The following is a 19,787-nucleotide window of genomic DNA, read 5'->3' as shown; positions in this document are numbered from 1 at the left end:
AACAGTGTTGACGGTGCACTGCTTCCCCCTCCTGAGACGCCGGATGATGGACCAGAATTTCCTCGAAGCCGTCTGGAAGTCACTCTCCATGGCCTCGCCAAACTCCTCCCATGCCTGGGTTTTTGCCTCAGCAACCGCCGAAGGCGCGTTCCGCTTGACCATCCGGTACCTGTCAGCAGCCTCCAGAGTCCCGCAGGCTAAAACGGCCTGATAGGACTCCTTCTTCAGCTTGACGGCATCCCTTACCACCGGTGTCTATCAGCGGGTTCGGGGATTGCTGCCACGACAGACGCCAACAACCTTACGGCCACAGCTCCGGTCGGCTGCCTCAACAATGGAGGCGCGGAACATGGTCCACTCCGGCTCAATGTCTCCCACCTCCTCCAGGACGTGGGAAAAGCTCTGCCGGAGGTGGGAGTTGAAGCTCTTCCTGACAAACGTTCCCAGCAGACCCTACCAGGGGCATGAAGCCCCAGAAACATGGCTCCTAGGATCATTGGGACACGCAAACCCCTCCACCACGGAGGGGTGAAAGATTCAAATGAGCATTTTTATTGTATTTTTTTAATGCAAATAAAATAAATTTTAAGATGCTTAGCTGTCAGCTACTATTATGTTTTATGTTTTTGCCATGGTATTGTTTTGGTACCGGTATTGAGGTATGCAGTTATATTATCAAAGTAAGTAAAAATGTTGGCATTGTAACAACACTGACCCAACATTTTAATAGCTGCGGAAAGACTAACTAACATTTGAGGCTAGTTTCACATTTTATGTTTCCTGATATTAAACCAAGATTGACACTCAAGTTTGCTTACTCACTTGGTAATTCCTTAGGATCAAATCTGGATTGAAGTATAGTTGAAAAGGTGTGATGATCTCGAGTTGCTGGAAGAAAAAACAAACAGGACATCAATGAACTTCAGACTCGATCCCTCACGCCTTCATCAGTCAAGGATAGGCACGTAAATACAGGTAAACCTTGATTTTACGCGGACTTTGGGGTGCAGATTTTGGGAATCACGTTATCCCTGAAAGCACATTATTTAGAAAGTCCTGGAAAGGGGGAAAATAATTCAGAACAATGCATACGAGTGTATCGGGATATTACAGTAGGGAAACAAGTAATAAGATACACGCGTTTGCATTTGGGGAATGACATCATTGTTCTGGGTGAGAATTAATACGAAATGAATATTAAAAATTATAAGAAGTCTTTACCTACCCCTGCTTACTTCCAGTGGGTCGGTTCCATTGTGCTAATGTACAACCTTTAAGTGATTGCTACGGTCCCTTTAAGAGAGATGGACAATGGGTTGACGGGAGTTTTGAAGCGCCATGCTATTGAGGAACATGGAAGGAGAAAAAATAAACGACACGCCATTGCGTAGACAAAAGTAGAAACTGCCTCTTGTCTTTTCGCACTAAAATTTCTACAATATCGTCCATTTAAAATGTGCCGAAAAAATTGGGGTCCATGACCAAACCATCTTAGTGTTTTCAATTCTGTCCCTAAACACAGGTCTCTTTTACCACTGTTCTAAGAATCATCTGAGAGCAAGTTGTTAGTGCGGTCTCTTTAAATGCAAATGAGATACCTCACACCCCGCCCCCTCCGGGCCGTAACCAGTGCGGCTCCACTTCGGTCAGACATACTTGGAGTTTATTTTAGCAGAGGTCGCATTTACTTGTGCCGCAAACTTTTTGATTGATTAAAAGATGTCAACAGCAGAAGACTTATCCATCCAACCATCCGTACATGTTGGAGCCAGAATCTGACCCATAATGAGAGGCCAGTGAAGACGACGAACCTGTAGAACCATGACTTCAGATGAACGTATTACAATGGTGTGCTATCACTGTTCAGACTCACTGAAGGATATGCGAAGCCGTTTGGCCACACCCATTACCTTGTTTAGCAGTCTCGCTCCAAAGACTGTGACGTAATTGTTCAAAATACGTACCGTATTTTCCAGACTATAAGTCGCTCCAGAGTACAAGTCGCACCAGCCATAAAATGCATAATAAAGAAGGAAAAAAAAACCACATATAAGTCGCACTGGAGTATAAGTCGCATTTTGGGGGGAACTTTATTTGACAAAATACAACACCAAGAGGGCGGCTCGGTGACGCACTGGTTAGCACGTCCGCCTCACAGTTAGGTGGGTTCGATTCCACCTGCGGCCCTCCCTGTGTGGATTTTGCATGTTCTCCCCGTCCCCACGTGGGTTTTCTCCGGGCACTCTGGTTTCCTCCTACATCCCAAAAACATGCTTGGTAGCATGAGCACTCTAAATTGCCCTTAGGTATGAGTATGTGTGGATGGTTGTTCATCTCTGTGTGCCCTGAGATTGGCTGGCAACCAGTTGAGGGTGTCCCCCGCCTACTGCCCGACAACAGCAGAGATAGGCTCCAGCATGCCCGCGACCCCAGTGGCGACAAAGCGGTACAGAAAATGAATGGATGGATGGATGGTAAAGGAAAATGTGTTTTTGGGAGTTTGCAAACGTATTTTTTAAGGTTGTGTTAAACTTATAATCATATTCATATCTAGTATTGGAGTGCTCGTGTGGATTGGTGGGGGCCGAGGAATGTGCAGGCAAACTGCATGAACTTGTTTTCTTCGAAGTGTTGTGGAATAGGCCCGGATAGGGAGTACCGGAGGAGACCATCTCAAGGTCGGTGAAGGAACGAGAACAACAGCACGTCTATGAGACCGGACTTCGAGGGGAAAACCCAACCGCCTGACCTCAGCGACACCTGGACGGGGAGGAGATGGCCATCGACCAATCATCTCACAATATTTTGCATGCTTTAATATTCATATTGTGTTTCTTTAAAACTGGGCAACCCGGAAGAATGTGTCGTCTTTTGGTGGTCACAAAAACGCACGAGTTTTAGTGTGAGGGACCCGGGACCCAGGCCTGTATTAGTGCGCTTTGTCAGGAATAAATAATTGGTAAATTTGGTCTAATTGATCTACTGGTCTTCTCTTTGACAGAACGAACTCGCAAAACTGTTAGGTGCGCCAGTGTGTGGATTAGGACATAGCAATTTATGTGTTAAGTGTTGATCGCAATTTGGAGTCAGATCAATAACTAGAATCCGTAACCTAACAATGGACAACACCAAGAACAGGCAACAACAGGCTAAATGAGACGTTATGCTATCGTTACATAAACACAAACGAGGAACTGAGAACGTGCCTGACGTGGAGTTATTTAAATAACTATAACATAAGTAACAAGTTTATCAAACATCTGTGTTACTCCAACTCACTAAATCGATCGAAATCTTTGTCCTCTGTGTAAACGCCGCTGCTGATTCCTGAACGCTGACGTCATTGTCAGTTGCGGTTCCAATTATTCTACAGGCCTATATAACAAATAACTCCAAATGATTAAATTCATGGAAATCTTTGTCCTCTGTGTCAAGTTACATGGAGGATAGGATGGTACAAGATGGTGCGTGAATGTGTATTGGATTTGACCCAGACGAATTGGCTCAGATGAAATTCCAGATTTCACCAGAAGATGGTGACAAAGCTTGACATGGAAGACCTGAAGGAGAGGGTCTGAGTAAGGGTTACTTGAAAGTTAGTTCTTCAAAATTAACTATTGTTAAACTGGTAAAGGGGAGTTTGTTGGTTGAGCCAGTCAACCTCCATTCACGTTCCATATTTCACCAGAAGATGGTGCCAAAGTCAGATTGACCTAACATAGTAAATTAATAGTTTAAAAGGTCATCGAGTAGATGAAGACTTGTTCTGAAACACAGCAAAACAATTTTGGATTAGGTTATAAAATATTATATTAAATATTGAATAATGTTTTATATTATTTTGTTTTGCTATAATATACTTTGAAACTGTTTGAGTATTTTAATTTGCTAACTAGAGAAGGTCATCGTTAGGTGATGAGAATGAGACATGATAATCACAGTTAGAGTAAGCTGCAATATACTTTATTTTATTCTGCTTTGCCATGTTATATAGTTAGTAGCAACTTGAGCAGCATCATCAAAGTCAAAAAAGTCAAAGTCAAAGTCAGCTTTATTGTCAATTTCTCCACATGCCAAAGACACACAAAGAAACCGAAATTTCGTTCCCCCCTATCCCACGGTGACAAGACATGGCCCACAATAGACAGTCAAGTAAACAAGTAAACAACAGCGTGCTGAATAAATAATGAATAAATAACACAACAAATAAATAAATAAGAGGAGCAAAAAGGAGCAAGTGAGCGTACAGCAGACATTCCAGAAAATAGTGCAACAGTGCCACACGCTACGCAGAAGGGGGTAGCGAGTTCAGGGTCCTAACAGCCCGGAGAAAGAAGCTGTTGGCGAGTCTGGTGGTGCGGGAGCACAGGCTCCTGTACCTCTTCCCAGAGGGCAGAAGGTCAAACAAAGAGTGAGCCGGGTGACTCACATCACTCGCAATCGAGGTTGCCTTGCGGGCGAGATGGGAGGTGTAAATGTCCTTCAGGGAGGGGAGCGAAGCACCAATAATCTTACCAGCCGTATTCACTATGCACTGCAGGGCCTTCAAGTTCTGTTCAGTGCAGTTACCACCCCAGACAGCGATGCAACTGGTGAGGATGCTCTCAATGGTGCCACGGTAGAATGTAGACAGGACTGCCTGAGGAGCACATGCACGCCTGACCTTCCGCAGGAAGTACAGGCGGCGCTGAGCTTTCTTTACCAGTGATGCGGTGTTTGCGGACCAGGAGAGGTCCTCACTGATGTGCACCCCCAGGAACTTGGTGCAGCTCACCCTCTCCACCACAGCACCATTGATGATCAGTGGCAGGTGTTTTGTGTGACCCTTCCGGAAGTCAACAACGATTTCCTTGGTCTTGTTTACATTCATAGCACTGATGTTTCATTTACACATGAATGTATTAAGACAGGGGTCACCAACACGGTGCCCGCGGGTACCAGGTCGCCCGTGAGGACCGCATGAGTCGCCCGCAGGACTGTTCTAAAATTAGCTCAAATAGCGGCACTTGTCAGTGAGCCTCATCTATTTATTTTACAGCCTAACCTCGGTTTTCGAACGTCCTGGTTCTCGAACAAATCGGAATTGGAACAAAAAATTCAAGATTTTTTGCTTCGGTTGTCGAACAAAATTCGGAGGTCGAACCTTGCGAGATGAGCCGGGAGGACCCGAGAAAACCCAACCGCGCGGCCTGGATGCCGACTGACTCCGTTGTTATTGTATTTTCATTACTTTGAGGATTGTATTAACCCCTAATCATGCCTCCAAAGAAAGCAAGTGGGAGCAGTAAAGCCATCCTAAAACACAAATATGCTCTTAAAGCAATGCGACAGTGAGCGCCCGGCGTGCTACGGTTGCGCGATCGGATCAAATTAAGCTCCCTGCGCACTGAAGTCCACTTAAATTTTGGAAAGTGCATCAGGACTTTAAAAATATTTTCTAAATTTCAGCGACGGCTCTGTCACAATAATGCGACCAGCGCGGTGCAGTTGCGCGATCGGAAAAATATGCTCAAATGAAAAAATGCTTAAAAAAGGCGGGTTTTTTGTCTTGAAACGGATTAAAAAATGTTCCATTATTTCTAATGGGAAAAATAGATTCGGAATTCGACCGATTTGATTCTCGAACCACCTTCTGGAACGGATTGTGGTCAAAAACCAAGGTTTGACTGTATTTTTGCTATTCTTGTTAAAATCACACTTACATGTGAACTGGAAATGACAATAATAACACACAGTGAAAGCCAAATTGAGCAAATTGGCTATTTCAGAAGTGTGTGTCAAACTGCCCTTTGCCTTAATCAGTACCCAGGAAGTAGCTCCCGGTTTAAGAAAGGTTGGTGACCCCTGTATTAAGAGTTGAGGAAGGACAAGGGCTTGACAGATACTGTTGGTGGAAGACTGCAATACCACGCTTGAGCTTGACCTAGAGGTCACCAGCTTGTCAAAATACGTTTTGAAGCTGCTTGAGTGTTTTAATCTGCTAACTAGGACAATCCACGATCATAGTTATGATTATGTGTTAAGTTGACTATTGTGAAAGTATGTGTTATTATTGTCAAGATGTTTAATCTATATCAAACATGTCTGTAACATTGATGTGCCATTTACACATGAATGTATCGAGAGGGACGAGGGAGGGGGTAGTGCTGTTTGATGGAACACAAGTAAGAAGGAGGGCCGATTGCAAATGTCTTGCTGACACAAGTTGACGGACATCGCATGCTATTGAGCATTGGAAAATTTGGAAGTCAGAAACAGGATGAAGCATCCCTGAGAAAATGGTTACATCCCTGAGAACATGGTCACCTCATCTGGTTGAATCCGGGTGAGATCGGCCGAGATGCAGGTGCAGTCTATTCTAGAAGCATTTGGGTCATCTGAGGACAATAGATGACGTCATGGAAAAAAACTGGTACGTGACCAAGCTGGCATAGGACCCACTGGCTGAACTGGTATAAAAGGTTCGTTCTGACAAAGAGCGGCGCTCTCCCCGTCAGGGGTTTGCCCCTGCAGGCTACTGCCCGTGGGTCGAGAACGCCGATTAGACAAAGATAGATTTCATTCTTTCTGAGATTAACCCAAGGTCCGTTAAGATGAATTTCTAGAGTTTTCGAATTGGACTTAGTCAAATTTTAAGCTTAAAGACAGGCTAGGTTTTGCAGACCTCGGTGCAGGAGAGAGGAGCCATTTTTAGGGCGTCGTCATCTCCCTTCTTTAGGCCAGCCTGTTCTTTTAAATAGAATTCTGATTTTTGGAACAAGGAGACTTTTCCACCAAACAGCATTTTAGACCTCTAGTCTCTTACCCTTGTCTTACTGTATTTTTGAATTTTCAATCGAGAGAACTTCGAGACCGAGTAATTGTTCTTTCTAATGAGATTGGTGAGTGGAATTATTGTTGGTTGTTCGAACAATTGAGACTTGTAATTCTTTTTCTTGCTTATTCATTAAATTTCTACTTAATACCGTAATTTCCGGACTATAAGTTGCGTTTTGTTTCATAGTTTGGGTGGGGGGGTGACTTATACTCAGGACCGACTTATATATGTTTTTTTTCACAAATTTTTACTTGATCATTAAGACATCACTTACAAGTATAGTTGACCACTTCCCATGTTATTTTTAGTATAGTTGATCACTTCACATGCTTTTATATCTTTATCTTGAACATATTCAAAACATAGAATATAGAGAAAACATCAAATAAAGCAATTAACACTTTAAAGCACCATATCCAAGTCCACTGTCTGCTGTATGTACACTTGCTCCATTTTTGCTCCTCTTATATCTATTATTGTTATTTATTATCATTTGTTTATTTATCATTTATTCGACACTCTTATTTATTCATTGTTTGTGCCTTCTTGGTTTTTTTTGTGTTGCTTGTATGCATATGTGTACTATCTCACCAAGGGATAGTGGGAACGTAATTTCAATCTCTTTGTGTCTTGGTATATGAAAAAAAAATCGACAACAAAGCAGACTTTGACTTTGATAAAACAACCAAATAAACAAAACAAAAAACTACATCTGAAAAAAATTATATTTTCAGACGAAACTGGATGAGGGCGCTCTAAATTTCACCGTTGGCCGTGACTCATCAACTGGGTGGGCTTAAGAAAAATGGCACCAAAAAAAACTCATATTTTGCAGGTTACAAACTTCAAGTTGTAAAATATGCAGCTGAAAACAGTAATCGAGCAGCAGAAAGAAAGTTTGGAGAACCGTGATGTACCAATGGATTACTATTTCAAGTGACGTCAGTGGCACAGCACGGGGCGTACCCACAGAAGGACTACCGGCATCATTCGCGGTGATCATTTCTAAGTGACACGGAGGACAAAGAGTTTGAAGGAATTAAGGATTTGGAGTGACATAGAAGGTTTGAAAAACTATTATGGCTTTTATGCACGCCCGGTCCTACTCTACTGAGTCGGGGGCCGGCGCTCGGCCGAGTGGCTGTCCGCGAACGGTGCATGGGGCTCGGACATGGCCATTACGCACGCCCGGTCCTATGCCATGGAGCTCTTGTGTCTGGAAGTCCACGCCGCCACACGCTTGGAAGTTTGTTTTGTTTAATAAAGAGTCGTTTACCAAACCCACGTCTATCCTTGTACTTTGTTAACGCTACAATATAGTTATATACTAGATATGTGGAATAAAGACGAGGCTGACGTCAGGGCGCACGCGCGGCGATATTGACAAAGGACGAGGAATTTGATTGATGGATTTAATGGATTTAAAGTGCACGGATGGTTTGATAATATTGTTGGCTTATATTATAGTTATTTAAAATATAGTTTGTCTATCGTTATATGAGCCTGTGGAATATTTTGAAGTGCAAGCGCCCTCAGCCGCGCACACCCTTTGTTGATAAAGAACGGTCGATGGATTTAATGAATTGGGAGTGACACCGATGATTTTATAAACGTGTTATTCATGTAATCGTTTTCTTTAATAACTCTATATGTTACGTCAGGCCCATTCTCAGCTCTTCGTTTGTGTTTGTCACGTTAGCATACCTATCGTTTAGCCTGTTGTTGCTATTTAATGAATTGGAGTGACACCGATGGTTTTATAAACATGTTATTCATGTAATAGTTGTCCTTAATCACTCTATATGTTACGTCAGGCCCGTTCTCAGCTCTTTGTTTGTGTTTGTCAAAGTCAAAGTCACCTTTATTGTCAATTTCTCCACATGCCAAAGTCACGTTAGCATACCTATCGTTTAGCCTGTTGTTGCTATTCAATGAATTGGAGTGACACCTATGGTTTTATAAACATGTTATTCATGTAATAGTTGTCCTTAACCACTCTATATGTTACGTCAGGCCCGTTCTCAGCTCTTTGTTTGTGTTTGTCACGTTAGCATACCTATCGTTTAGCCTGGTGTTGCTATTTAATGAATTGAAGTGACACCGATGGTTTTATAAACATGTTATTCATGTAATAGTTGTCCTTAATCACTCTATATGTTATGTCAGGCCCGTTCTCAGCTCTTTGTGTTTGTCACGTTAGCATACCTATCGTTTAGCCTGTTGTTGCTATCGTTTAGCCTGTCGTTGCTCGTTCATGACTGTTTTTGGTGTGGGATTTTGTCGAATAAATTGCCCCCCAAAATGCGACTTATACTCCGGAGCGACTTATATATATATTTTTTTTACTTTTGGGGCATTTTATGGCTGGTGCGACTTATACTCCGGAGCAACTTATAGTCCGGAAAATACGGTACTCATTTAATTTGAAGTGATAATAATACGAGTAAGTAAGTAATGTATTCATGATCAAGTAATAGTTAATAATTTCACATATGTCACTCCTGAGTATATAAATCGCACCACCGGCCAAACTAAAAAAAACTGCGATTTATTGTCCTGAAAATACGATAATAGGGAATAGATAAAATTGAACAGATTAAATAATATCCCCCAAACAGATTGCAAAAGTATCTTTGAAGCACTTGAAGGGATTAAATTAAACTTTTCTTCAAACCTGGAGACTCAAACAAAGTGCATATTAAAATGTATATAAAAGGTAAAAAAATGGATTTTGAATGATATGTTAACATTTATATAATTGTTTTTTTTCTCCCCAACAAACCGTAACTCAAATATGTGTATGAAATACTCACATCGTATATTAACCGTAGTGTATTGGGCATTGTTAGTGAAAGTCCATTTTGATGTGCACTTTGGCTCTGAGTTAATTAAGGAGTCGACTTTATGCATGATTGACATCTGTTGTAAGCACACAGTTGGCCGTAATGATTGACTATGGAGGGTTTTGATGAAATATACTGATCATGGCCATTTTCATAAATATCGGCCAATGATGATCAGTCACCGATCGAACTTGCCATGAATCTGCATGACTGGACTAACTTTTCCCTGACGGCGACAGCTGGAATCAGGATCCAGTTAATCTGGAATCTAGTTGACATGTCACAAACCTGGCAGTCCGCGGCTTGGCACAAACATTTGAACTGACAAATCAAATTTGTTTACTTGGTGTGACGTATCCTTTTTGTGCAACATCACAAAATACACGCACGAGAGAGATGGTAGTTTGTTACTCAGCATTAAACTCAATTTTGAATAACCACTCAGTCATTAAAACCCCAGCAACCGACGACAGTGGAAGCATTTACAGTAATCCCTGATTTATCGCGGATAATTGGTTCAATGACCAAGAAGTAGTGTCACCCTCTCATTTTTAACATACCGTGTTGGCCCGAATATAAGACGACCCTGATTATAGGACGACCCTCTCTTTTTCAAGACTCAAGTTTGAAAAAAATACTTTTTGAACACCAAATTAATCTTTCCATCCATCCATCCATCCATCCATCCATCTTCTTCCGCTTATCCGAGGTCGGGTCGCAGGGGCAGCAGCTTTAGGAGGAACTCCTAACATTAGCTTACATGTAACATCATTTTACCCACATGCTTGTAAAAGTAAAAACGTACCTTTGTGTGTGTGTGTTTTTTTTTTTTTTTATGTGCTCCTTAATGGTCGAAGCGCCGCAACCTCCATAGCTTATCACATTTTGACAAAGAATGCACAAAACCTTCCCCGGGACATCTAATTTACAGATATGTTCCGTCAGGTAGGTGGTTACGGACTGTGTTGCGAGTTGTAAGATGATGCTGCTCTCGAGTCATGCCCATCTGAAGCAGTTCCTGATCCCGTTCAACTTGTCTATTTTCCTTGGCACGATCCTAGTCTATTTTCTCTAAAAGTATCACCATGCTGGCTAAAACTTTTGCTAATTAGGCAAATGATGTGACGAAAGTAGCGCCAAAATGCTGCCGAAAATAAGACAGCTGTTGTCGCAATACTGCTGCCCCGCCCCCCCTTCCATACATAAAACCAAATTTCTCAACGGATCTACACGATTCACGAAAATGATACTCCCGACGGAAAAAAACACGAAAATCCGCGGATCCGCGGAAGATTCTCATCCCTGAATTTAGAAAATATTTTTAAACTCCAGATGAACTTTCCAAATTGCAAGTGGACCGAAGTGCACAGGGAGCTTAATTTAGTCCAATCGCACAACCGCAGTGCACCAGGCACTCACTTTAAGAGCGTCTTTGTGTTCCGAGTTCTAAAATGACGCTGCTCTCGAGCCATGCCCATCTGAAGCAGTTCTTGATCCCGTTCGACTTGTCTATTTCCCTGGCACGATCCTCGTCTTTTTTCTCTAAAACCTTTGTCATGCTGGCTAAAACTTTTGCTAATCAGGCAAATGAGTGGGCAAATGATGTGACGAAACGGATCTACACGATTTACAAAAATGCTACTCCTGACGGGAAAAAAAACGAAAATCCGCGGATCCGCGGAAGAATCTCATCCCTGTAAGACGACCCCCACTTTTTCAGTCTTATTTCAATGCAAAAAACATCGTCTTATATTCAGGCAAATACAATACATACTAAATATTTTGTGTATCAATAAGTGTATATTAAACCATATTAGTGCATATCTCATCATCAGAACATTAAATAATAGTTTCAAACATGTAAATACTATATTAATACGTAGTATAAATGACAAAATAATGTATAAATAATCTAAATATAAATGTGTGTGTGTGTGTGTGTGTGTGTGCGTGCGCGTAGATGTAGCTAAAGTATACATACTGTAAATATGTTTTTAGAACACTTTTCTTATCATAACTTTTTTATAACAAGGTACAAGTGCACATGCGGTAAATATGTTTTTAGAACTCTTTAATTGTTATGACATTTTTTTTTTATAACAAGGTACAATACTGTAAATATGTTTTTAGAACTCTAATTATTATAACTTTTTTAATAAAAAGATACAAGTGTACGCACTGCAATTGTGTGGACACTCCCTGCCTTCTGGTGGCGTGTGGGCAACTTTCATGCCATGATTCCTCAACTGAAAAGGTTTATTTTGAATTTGTAAATTTTTGATTTTTTTTTTTAATTTGGAAAAAAATCTGCAATGTACTGAAGCCGCGATAAACGATTACTGTATTTCAATAGAAGACTGCTCTTCGCTGATTGGTCTATTCGAACTGTCTGTTTACTCAGGTTTGCCCCGCTTCGCTGTAGCATTGGTCTGGCTTGCCAAGCTAACACGTCACACAAAATTTTAGTGACTAAAATAACCTATTCGTGACGACTGTAATCACGGTAAAATCGCTGTTCACAACAAAATAACGTTAGCAGGAGAGTTGCCGGTTGCTGTAAAATAATCACTACTAAAGAGTAAGTAAGTAAGTCAGTAAGTAATTATTATCATACATCACAAACAAATCTGTCATTTTTGCTCCGTGTGTGAACGTTTACATATTATTGCTCAATAAGGCAAGAATGCAAACACAGAAATTATTTGTAGCGATGAAAAAGGGTGTGCAATTAAATTCGTATTCATATTTCGCATTAAGTGGTGCATAGGTTTTGCGCTTCAAAGAGTGGGTGGCGTTTCTTATACACACGTTAGCCTACAATATGTGAATGATAACGCAGAAAAGTGATACTATAGATAATAGCTGTTATAGGAATGAAGTGGGAATAAAGCGAAGTGAATGTAATCTTTCCTCTGTAACCTCTGACAAGCCAACAGTCAAGAGTATTTATCTTACCACTGCTGCAGTTGTAAGGACACATGCTGTAGTATATGCCCTCGTCACAAGCGGAATCTGTAAATACTCCTGTTGAAAAGTCTGGTAGGCCATTCTGAACAGAATCTGTCCGATACTTTCCAGTCACGTAGTTTTACATTGAATGGCCGTCTCCAAACATGTGGGTCGACGACTCTTTATATTTATTATGATTATCTTCTTCGTCGTCTTCTTCTTCGTCGTCGTTTTCTTCGTCGTCTTCTTCTTCGTCGTTGTCGTCTTTTTCTTCTTCATCGTCTTTTTCTTCTTTGTTGGCAAACAACTTGTGGATTACTGCTACCTTCTGAATTGGGGTGGATGTCAGAATTTATTTAAAGACCTTCATTCAAAACAGAACATACAGAAACATGAACCGGGGACAGTGCGCGCGCGTGTGTGTTGGGGGGGGGGACAGAATCTACGCATCTGGTACTTTCCAGTTACGTACTTTTACGTTGAATGGTCGGCTCCAAACATGTGGGTCGACGACTCTTTATTTTTATTGTGCATAGCCCTATGCATGTAATGTGTGATTCATTGATATCTTTCCCTGTCAGCCATAGGTGTCTATTAGACGTCTGGTCTAGGTATAGACCTAATTTAGACGTCTAAAATTGGTCTCGATATAGACCTAAAATAGACGTCTAAATTAAAAATATCAAATATGATCATATTTCGAAATTTTAAAGACTGTACCAGCTGTAAGTTGTATAAATAATGTACAGAAGTTGTTTGGATTTGTGTTGAACAAGGATATTGATCCGTACATGTGAATTGGTTATTTCTGTAACCTGATATAGATGTCTATTTTAGCTTATTTTATGGACCTAAAATAGATGTCTAAATTAGGTCTATATGTAGACCTAAAATAGATGACAAATTTGAATTCATTAAATATGAAATATTAAACCCTAAACCAGCTGTAGGTTGTATAAATAATGAACAGAGGTTGCATTGCTATGTTTTAAACGACCATTGATCAGGGTGAAGTGTGGTTATTTCTGTAACCTGATTTAGGGTTAAAATAAAGCAACACGACTTCTGTACATTATGTATATAACTTACAGAATGGTTTTGGGTTTAATATTTCATATTTGATGATTTAATTTTGTCTTCTATTTTAGGTCTATGTGTAGACCTAAAATAGACGTCTATTTTAGGTTATTCTATAGACCTAAAATAGACATCAAAATTAGGTTTGTGTAGACAACCATTGATCCGTGTGAGGGGTGGTTATTTCTGTGACCTGGTCTATGGAATAATCTAAAATAGATGACAAAATTATATCCATCAAATATGATCATATTAAACCCAAAACAAGTTGTGTTGCTTTGTTTTAAACAACCATTGATCCATGTAAAGTGTTATTGGGGCTATGGAATAACCTAAAATATACGACAAAATTAAGTCCATCAAATATAAAATATCGAACCCAAAACCATTCAGTTAGTTGTATAAATAATGTACAGAAGTTGCGATGCTTTGTTTTAAACAACCATTGATCCGTGTGAAGTGTAGTTATTTCTGTAACCTGATATTAGGGCTATGGAATAACCTAAACCAGACGACAAAATTAAATCCATGCATCCATTTTCTATACTGCTTGTCCCCACGGGGGTCGCGGGCGTGTTGGAGCCTATCCCAGCAGTCATCAGGCAGTAGGCAGGGGACAACCTGAACTGTTTGCCAGCCAATCGCAGAGCACACATACAGGACTGTCTCAGAAAATTAGAATATTGTGATAAAGTTCTTCATTTTCTGTAATAAAATTAAAAAACCAAAAATGTCATACATCCTGGATTCATTACAAATCAACTGAAATATTGCAAGCCTTTTATTATTTTAATATTGCTCATTATGGCATACAACTTAAGAAAACTCAAATATCCTATCACAAAATATTAGAATAGCATGAAAAAGTATACTAGTAGGGTATTCAACTAATCACTTGAATGGTCTAATTAACTCGAAACACCTCCAAGGGCCTTGAAAAACACTCAGCTTGGTTCAGTAAACTAAATCACAAGTCTGACTGCTGCTGACTGCTGTCCAGAGGACCCTCATTGACACTCTCCATCAAGAGGGTAAGACAAAAAGAAATTTCTCAAAGAGCAAGCTGTTCACAGAGTGCAGTTTCAAAGCACATCCACGAAAAGTCTGTTGGAAGGGGGAAATGTGGCAGGAAACGCTGCACAACCAAGAGAGATGACTGAAGCTGGAGTCCAGGTATCATAAGCCACTGTTCACAGATGTGTCCGGGAAATGGCCTACAATAGCCAATATTCCCATGGTTAAGCTACTTCAGAACTCAAGACAACGGAAGAAGCGTCTGACTTGGGCTATGGAAAAGAAGCACTGGACAGTTGTAGAGTGGTCCAAAGTCCTCTTTTCAGACGAAAGCAAGTTTTATATTTCATTTGGAAGTCAAGGCGCCAGAGTCTGGAGAAAGGCTGGAGAGGAGCAAAATCCAAGTCGCTTGAAATCCAGTGTGAAGTTCCCACAGTCAGCGATGGTTTGGGGAGCCATGTCAGCTGCTGGTGTTGGTCCATTGCGTTTCATCAAGTCCAGAGTAAATGCAGATTTTAGAGCACTACATGCTTTCGTCTGCTGAAAAGCTCTATGGAGATGATGATTTCCTTTTCCAACATGATCTGGCACCTGCCCACAGTGCCAAAACCACCAGTAAATTGTGTACTAACAATGGCCTTACTGTCCTCGATTGGCCTGCCAATTCCCCTGACCTGAACCCCATTAGAGAATTTGTGGGGTATTGTGAAGAAGAAGCTGAAAGACACCAGACCCAACAATGCAAATGAGCTAAAGGCCGCTATTATAGCATCCTGGGCATCCATAACACCTCAGCAATGCCACAGGCTGATTGCCTCCATGCCACGCCGCATTGGTTGCAGTAATCCGTGTCCAAAGTTTGTCCATTTCATTATCAATCGATTTCAAGCTTGGACTTAAGTTGTAGCTTGCCTGCTAGTCCTTTGTTTTTTCTACCTGACTAATTGTTTTCTGAAGAGAAGAGCTGACACAATTGTTAATGGTCGCTAAACGTTGATGGTAGCTTAAGTGAATTTGCTTCAAATTCCGAAAAGTTTGTTTCATGTCGATGCATAGTGTATGTAGTGGTTTTCTTAAGTAAAAAAAATCTCAAGCAAATAAAATATTTTTGAAAGTTTATAACTGTACATATAAGGCATATAGTAACTGCCTATATTTAAAAATGACATGTTATTTTTGACAAGAGGTTTTGCCGTATGCATTTACAAATCATATGTGAATTCAAAACTAATGTAAATAATGGCATTGCTTTTGCAGATGTCAGCAGCTCGCTTTCAAAAATCGCCATGGCTATTATAAAACAAAACCAAGATCAAACACTAGGTATAGATCACAAATTTGAGATTTTCTGATACCATGGCAAAGATGTAATTTCCCTTTTTACCCATGTTGTGATTTGAGACTCCAGATTTAGCTCAAGGAGTGGCACGGGAAAAGGTAGGTTTTTATCTTCTGATGTCATTAAAATGGGCACCTAACTTTGTTTTGCGCTCAACAGGGCTTGGAACTCCAAGGCAAATCACTTCAAAAGTTAAAATTGCGTTGTCATGTGATTAACAGCGGTTAACAGCGGTTAATGGGTGAATTGTCAAATCAGACATTTTCTTTTTCCCTATACCCTCTTTTTCAGACTCCAAGCCTGAGAAAAGAGGAGCATCTGTATTTGTTGGGTCTAAATACGATTAGACATTAAATCACTCACTGGAATGAAGAGGAGAAGACAACCAGAACAGGTTTACTCGCGAGGAGAACGATAGAGAAAGCAATCTCAGTTAAAACCTCCATCAGTTCTGAGTCCTTACTCCACGTGCCCCTCTTTTTAATGTTATGGTTGCCCTGGTTACAGAGGCGTTGCTACACTAAAGGGGGGGGATTGTGTCTGTAGCAACGCTGATTAGCAAAAGAATGTAGTGTGGTGTGAATTAGCACTTCGTTGTTGGCTCGTGACCCCCCACAGAGGCCGTCTTCCCTCACAGTTGGCTGACTCGTCCTCGACTGTGGTCAAATACCTTGAAGCACGTTGATTGCCGCTTTGCTGTGGAACAAATGCAACTAGACCTTTGCTAACTTTATCTACTTGGTAAATTAACACATAATAATAATAAGTAACTTGTCCTAAACACTTCAACACACATTAAGCAAACGTGAGGTAACCGGTATGCAGTTCCTTAAACAAACATTGAGTAAATATGGGATAACTTTTATGCAACTACTTCTAACTGTATGTAACCCTTAACAAAGAAAAACAGGTCTGATAAACTACAATCTATAAACCAAACCTACATCTAAATGAAAAGGAATGAAGTTCCTGTGAATCAAACAAAGAACATGTCACCTATGCAAATAAGCCCTGCTCATTGTTAGTGAAAGCCTCTTACGGGAACCAAAACACACAGACAACATAAGGACAGGAAGGATACAAATGGCTGACAGGGATCAAAAGACATCCCTATCACATAAAAGTTAGAACCAAGAAAAAAGGAAAAGATAAACTCGTCAAGGCGAGGCCTCCAGGTCTGGCAGGCCAAAGCTTCACTTAAAATTATTCCAACAGTATTAAAAACTGACCAGACTCCACAAGGTACAGATTGATTTTTGACTTTTTCTTGATTGTAGAAGTAATCACAACTGCCTTGCGTTATCCTTAGAAATTGATCTGTTATTGGTGGTTTGAATATACTTATGTATGCTTAGCTACTGTCGAGCATATGCGAAAAGCGTATGTCGTAATTGCAATCTTCAATATGGAACTGGAATTTATGACATGTCATTGCCTTGACTTTCAAATGTCAAAGTGCAAAATAAAACCCAGGTTTACCCTGTACATTTTCATCATATGGATAACAACTTAGGCGGCTCGGTGGTGCACTGGGTAGCACGTCTGCCTCACAGTTAGGAGGGTGCGGGTTCGATTCCACCTCCGGCCCTCCCTGTGTGGAGTTTGCATGTTCTCCCCGGGCCCGCGTGGGTTTTCTCCGGGCACTCCGGTTTCCTTCCATATTCCAAAAACATGCTTGGTAGGCCTATTGTAGACTCCAAATTGTCCCTAGGTGTGAGTGCGATTGGTTGTCTGTCTCTGAGTGCCCTGCGATTGGCTGGCAACCAGTTCAGGGTGTCCCCCGCCTACTGCCCGATGACGGCTGGGATAGGCTCCAGCACGCCCGCGACCCCCGTGGGGACTAAGCGGTTCAGAAAATGGATGGATGGATGGATGGATGGATGGATGGATAACAACTTGTAGAACAAGCAATTTTGTCAGTACTACCGTATTTTCCGGACTATAAGTCGCTCCGGAGTATAAGTCGCACCAGCCATAAAATGCCCCAAAAAGTGAAAAAAAACATATATAAGTCGCTCCGGAGTATAAGTCGCATTTTGGGGGCAATTTATTCGACAAAATCCCACACCAAAAACAGTCATGAACGAACAACAACAGGCTAAACGATAGCAACAACAGGCTAAACGTGACAAACACAAACAAAGAGCTGAGAACGGGCCTGACGTAACATATAGAGTGATTAAGGACAACTATTACATGAATAACATGTTTATAAAACCATCGGTCTCACTCCAATTCATTAAATAGCAACAACAGACTAAACGATAGGTATGCTAACGTGAGAAACACAAACAAAGAGCTGAGAACGGGCCTGACGTAACATATAGAGTGATTAAGGACAACTATTACATGAATAACATGTTTATAAAACCATCGGTGTCACTCCAATTCATTAAATCCATCGATCGTTCTTTGTCAACAATGGGTGCGCACGGCTGAGGGCGCTTGCACTTCAAAATATTCCACATATAACAATAGATAAACTATATTTCAAATAACTATAATACAAGCCAATAATATTATCAAACCATCCGTGCACTTTAAATCCATTAAATCCATCGATCAAATTCCTCGTCCTTTGTCAACATCGCCGCGCGTGCGCCCTGACGTCAGCCTCGTCTTTATTCCACAGATCTACTATATAACTATATTGTAGCGTTAACAAAGTACAAGGATAGACGTGGGTTTGGTAAACGGCTCTTCATTAAACAAAACAAACGTGTGGCGGCGTGGACTTCCAGACACGAGAGCTTCATAGCATAGGACCGGGCGTGCGTAATGGCCATGTCAGAGCCCCACGCACCGTTCGCGGACAGCCACTCGGCCGAGCGCTGGCCCCCGACTCAGTAGAGTAGGACCGGGCGTGCGTAAAAGCCATAATAGTTTTTCAAACCTTCTATGTCACTCCAAATCCTTAATTCCTTCAAACTCTTTGTCCTCCGTGTCACTTAGAAATGATCACCGCTAATGATGCCGGTAGTCCTTATGTGGGTACGTTTGTATGTAAATAACCGCCGCGCCACTGACGTCACTTGAAATAGTAATCCATTGGTACATCACGGTTCTCCAAACTTTCTTTCTGCTGCTCGATTACTGTTTTCAGCTGCATATTTTACAACTTGAAGTTTGTAACCTGCAAAATATGAGTTTCTTTTTGGTGCCATTTTTCTTAAGCCCACCCAGTTGATGAGTCACGGCCAACGGTGAAATTTAGAGCGCCCTCATCCAGTTTCGTCTGAAAATATAATTTTTTTGGGTTGTTTTATCAAAGTCAAAGTCTGCTTTATCGTCGATTTTTTTTTATATACTAAGACACACAAAGAGATTGAAATTACGTTCCCACTATCCCTTGGTGAGATAGTACACATATGCATACAAGCAACACAAAAAAACCCAAGAAGGCACAAACAATGAATAAATAAGAGTGTTGAATAAATGATAAATAAACAAATAATAATAATAAATATAAGAGGAGCAAAAATGGAGCAAGTGTACATACAGCAGACAGTGGACTTGGATATGGTGCTTTAAAGTGTTAATTGCTTTATTTGATGTTTTCTCTATTTTTTATGTTTTGAATATGTTCAAGATAAAGATATAAAAGCATGTGAAGTGATCAACTATACTAAAAATAACATGGGAAGTGGTCAACTATACTTGTAAGTAAGTGATGTCTTAATGATCAAGTAAAAATTTGTGGAAAAAAAGATATATAAGTCGCTCCTGAGTATAAGTCGCCCCCCCCACC

The 19,787-nt window shown here is 40.9% G+C and overlaps 1 protein-coding gene across 3 annotated transcripts in view; it reads right to left on the bottom strand.

Moving 5' to 3' along the window:
* Positions 1 to 13,001, bottom strand: part of derl2 (derlin 2) — a 31,627-nt gene extending 18,626 nt beyond the window's left edge. Inside the window, exons 1-2 of one of the 3 annotated variants that reach the window (XM_088391185.1) lie at positions 12,616 to 13,001; positions 823 to 888 (exon numbers count right to left, since the gene is read on the bottom strand). In XM_088391185.1, coding sequence (XP_088247311.1) covers positions 823 to 888; positions 12,616 to 12,708 — 159 coding nt within the window. In that variant the 5' untranslated portion in view covers positions 12,709 to 13,001. The remainder of the gene's footprint in view (positions 1 to 822; positions 889 to 12,615) is intronic. The other 2 variants (XM_088391184.1, XM_088391183.1) reach the window with 2 other exon arrangements.
* Between the last annotated feature and the right edge of the window lie 6,786 nt (positions 13,002 to 19,787).

Source organism: Syngnathus floridae, chromosome 12 (genome assembly GCF_059516105.1).
Source record: "Syngnathus floridae isolate MCC-2025c chromosome 12, RoL_Sflo_1.0, whole genome shotgun sequence".
Classification (NCBI taxonomy): Eukaryota; Metazoa; Chordata; class Actinopteri; order Syngnathiformes; family Syngnathidae; genus Syngnathus; species Syngnathus floridae.
Note: the sequence above shows the minus strand (reverse complement) of the source record. Positions and strands in the feature narration are given on the sequence as shown.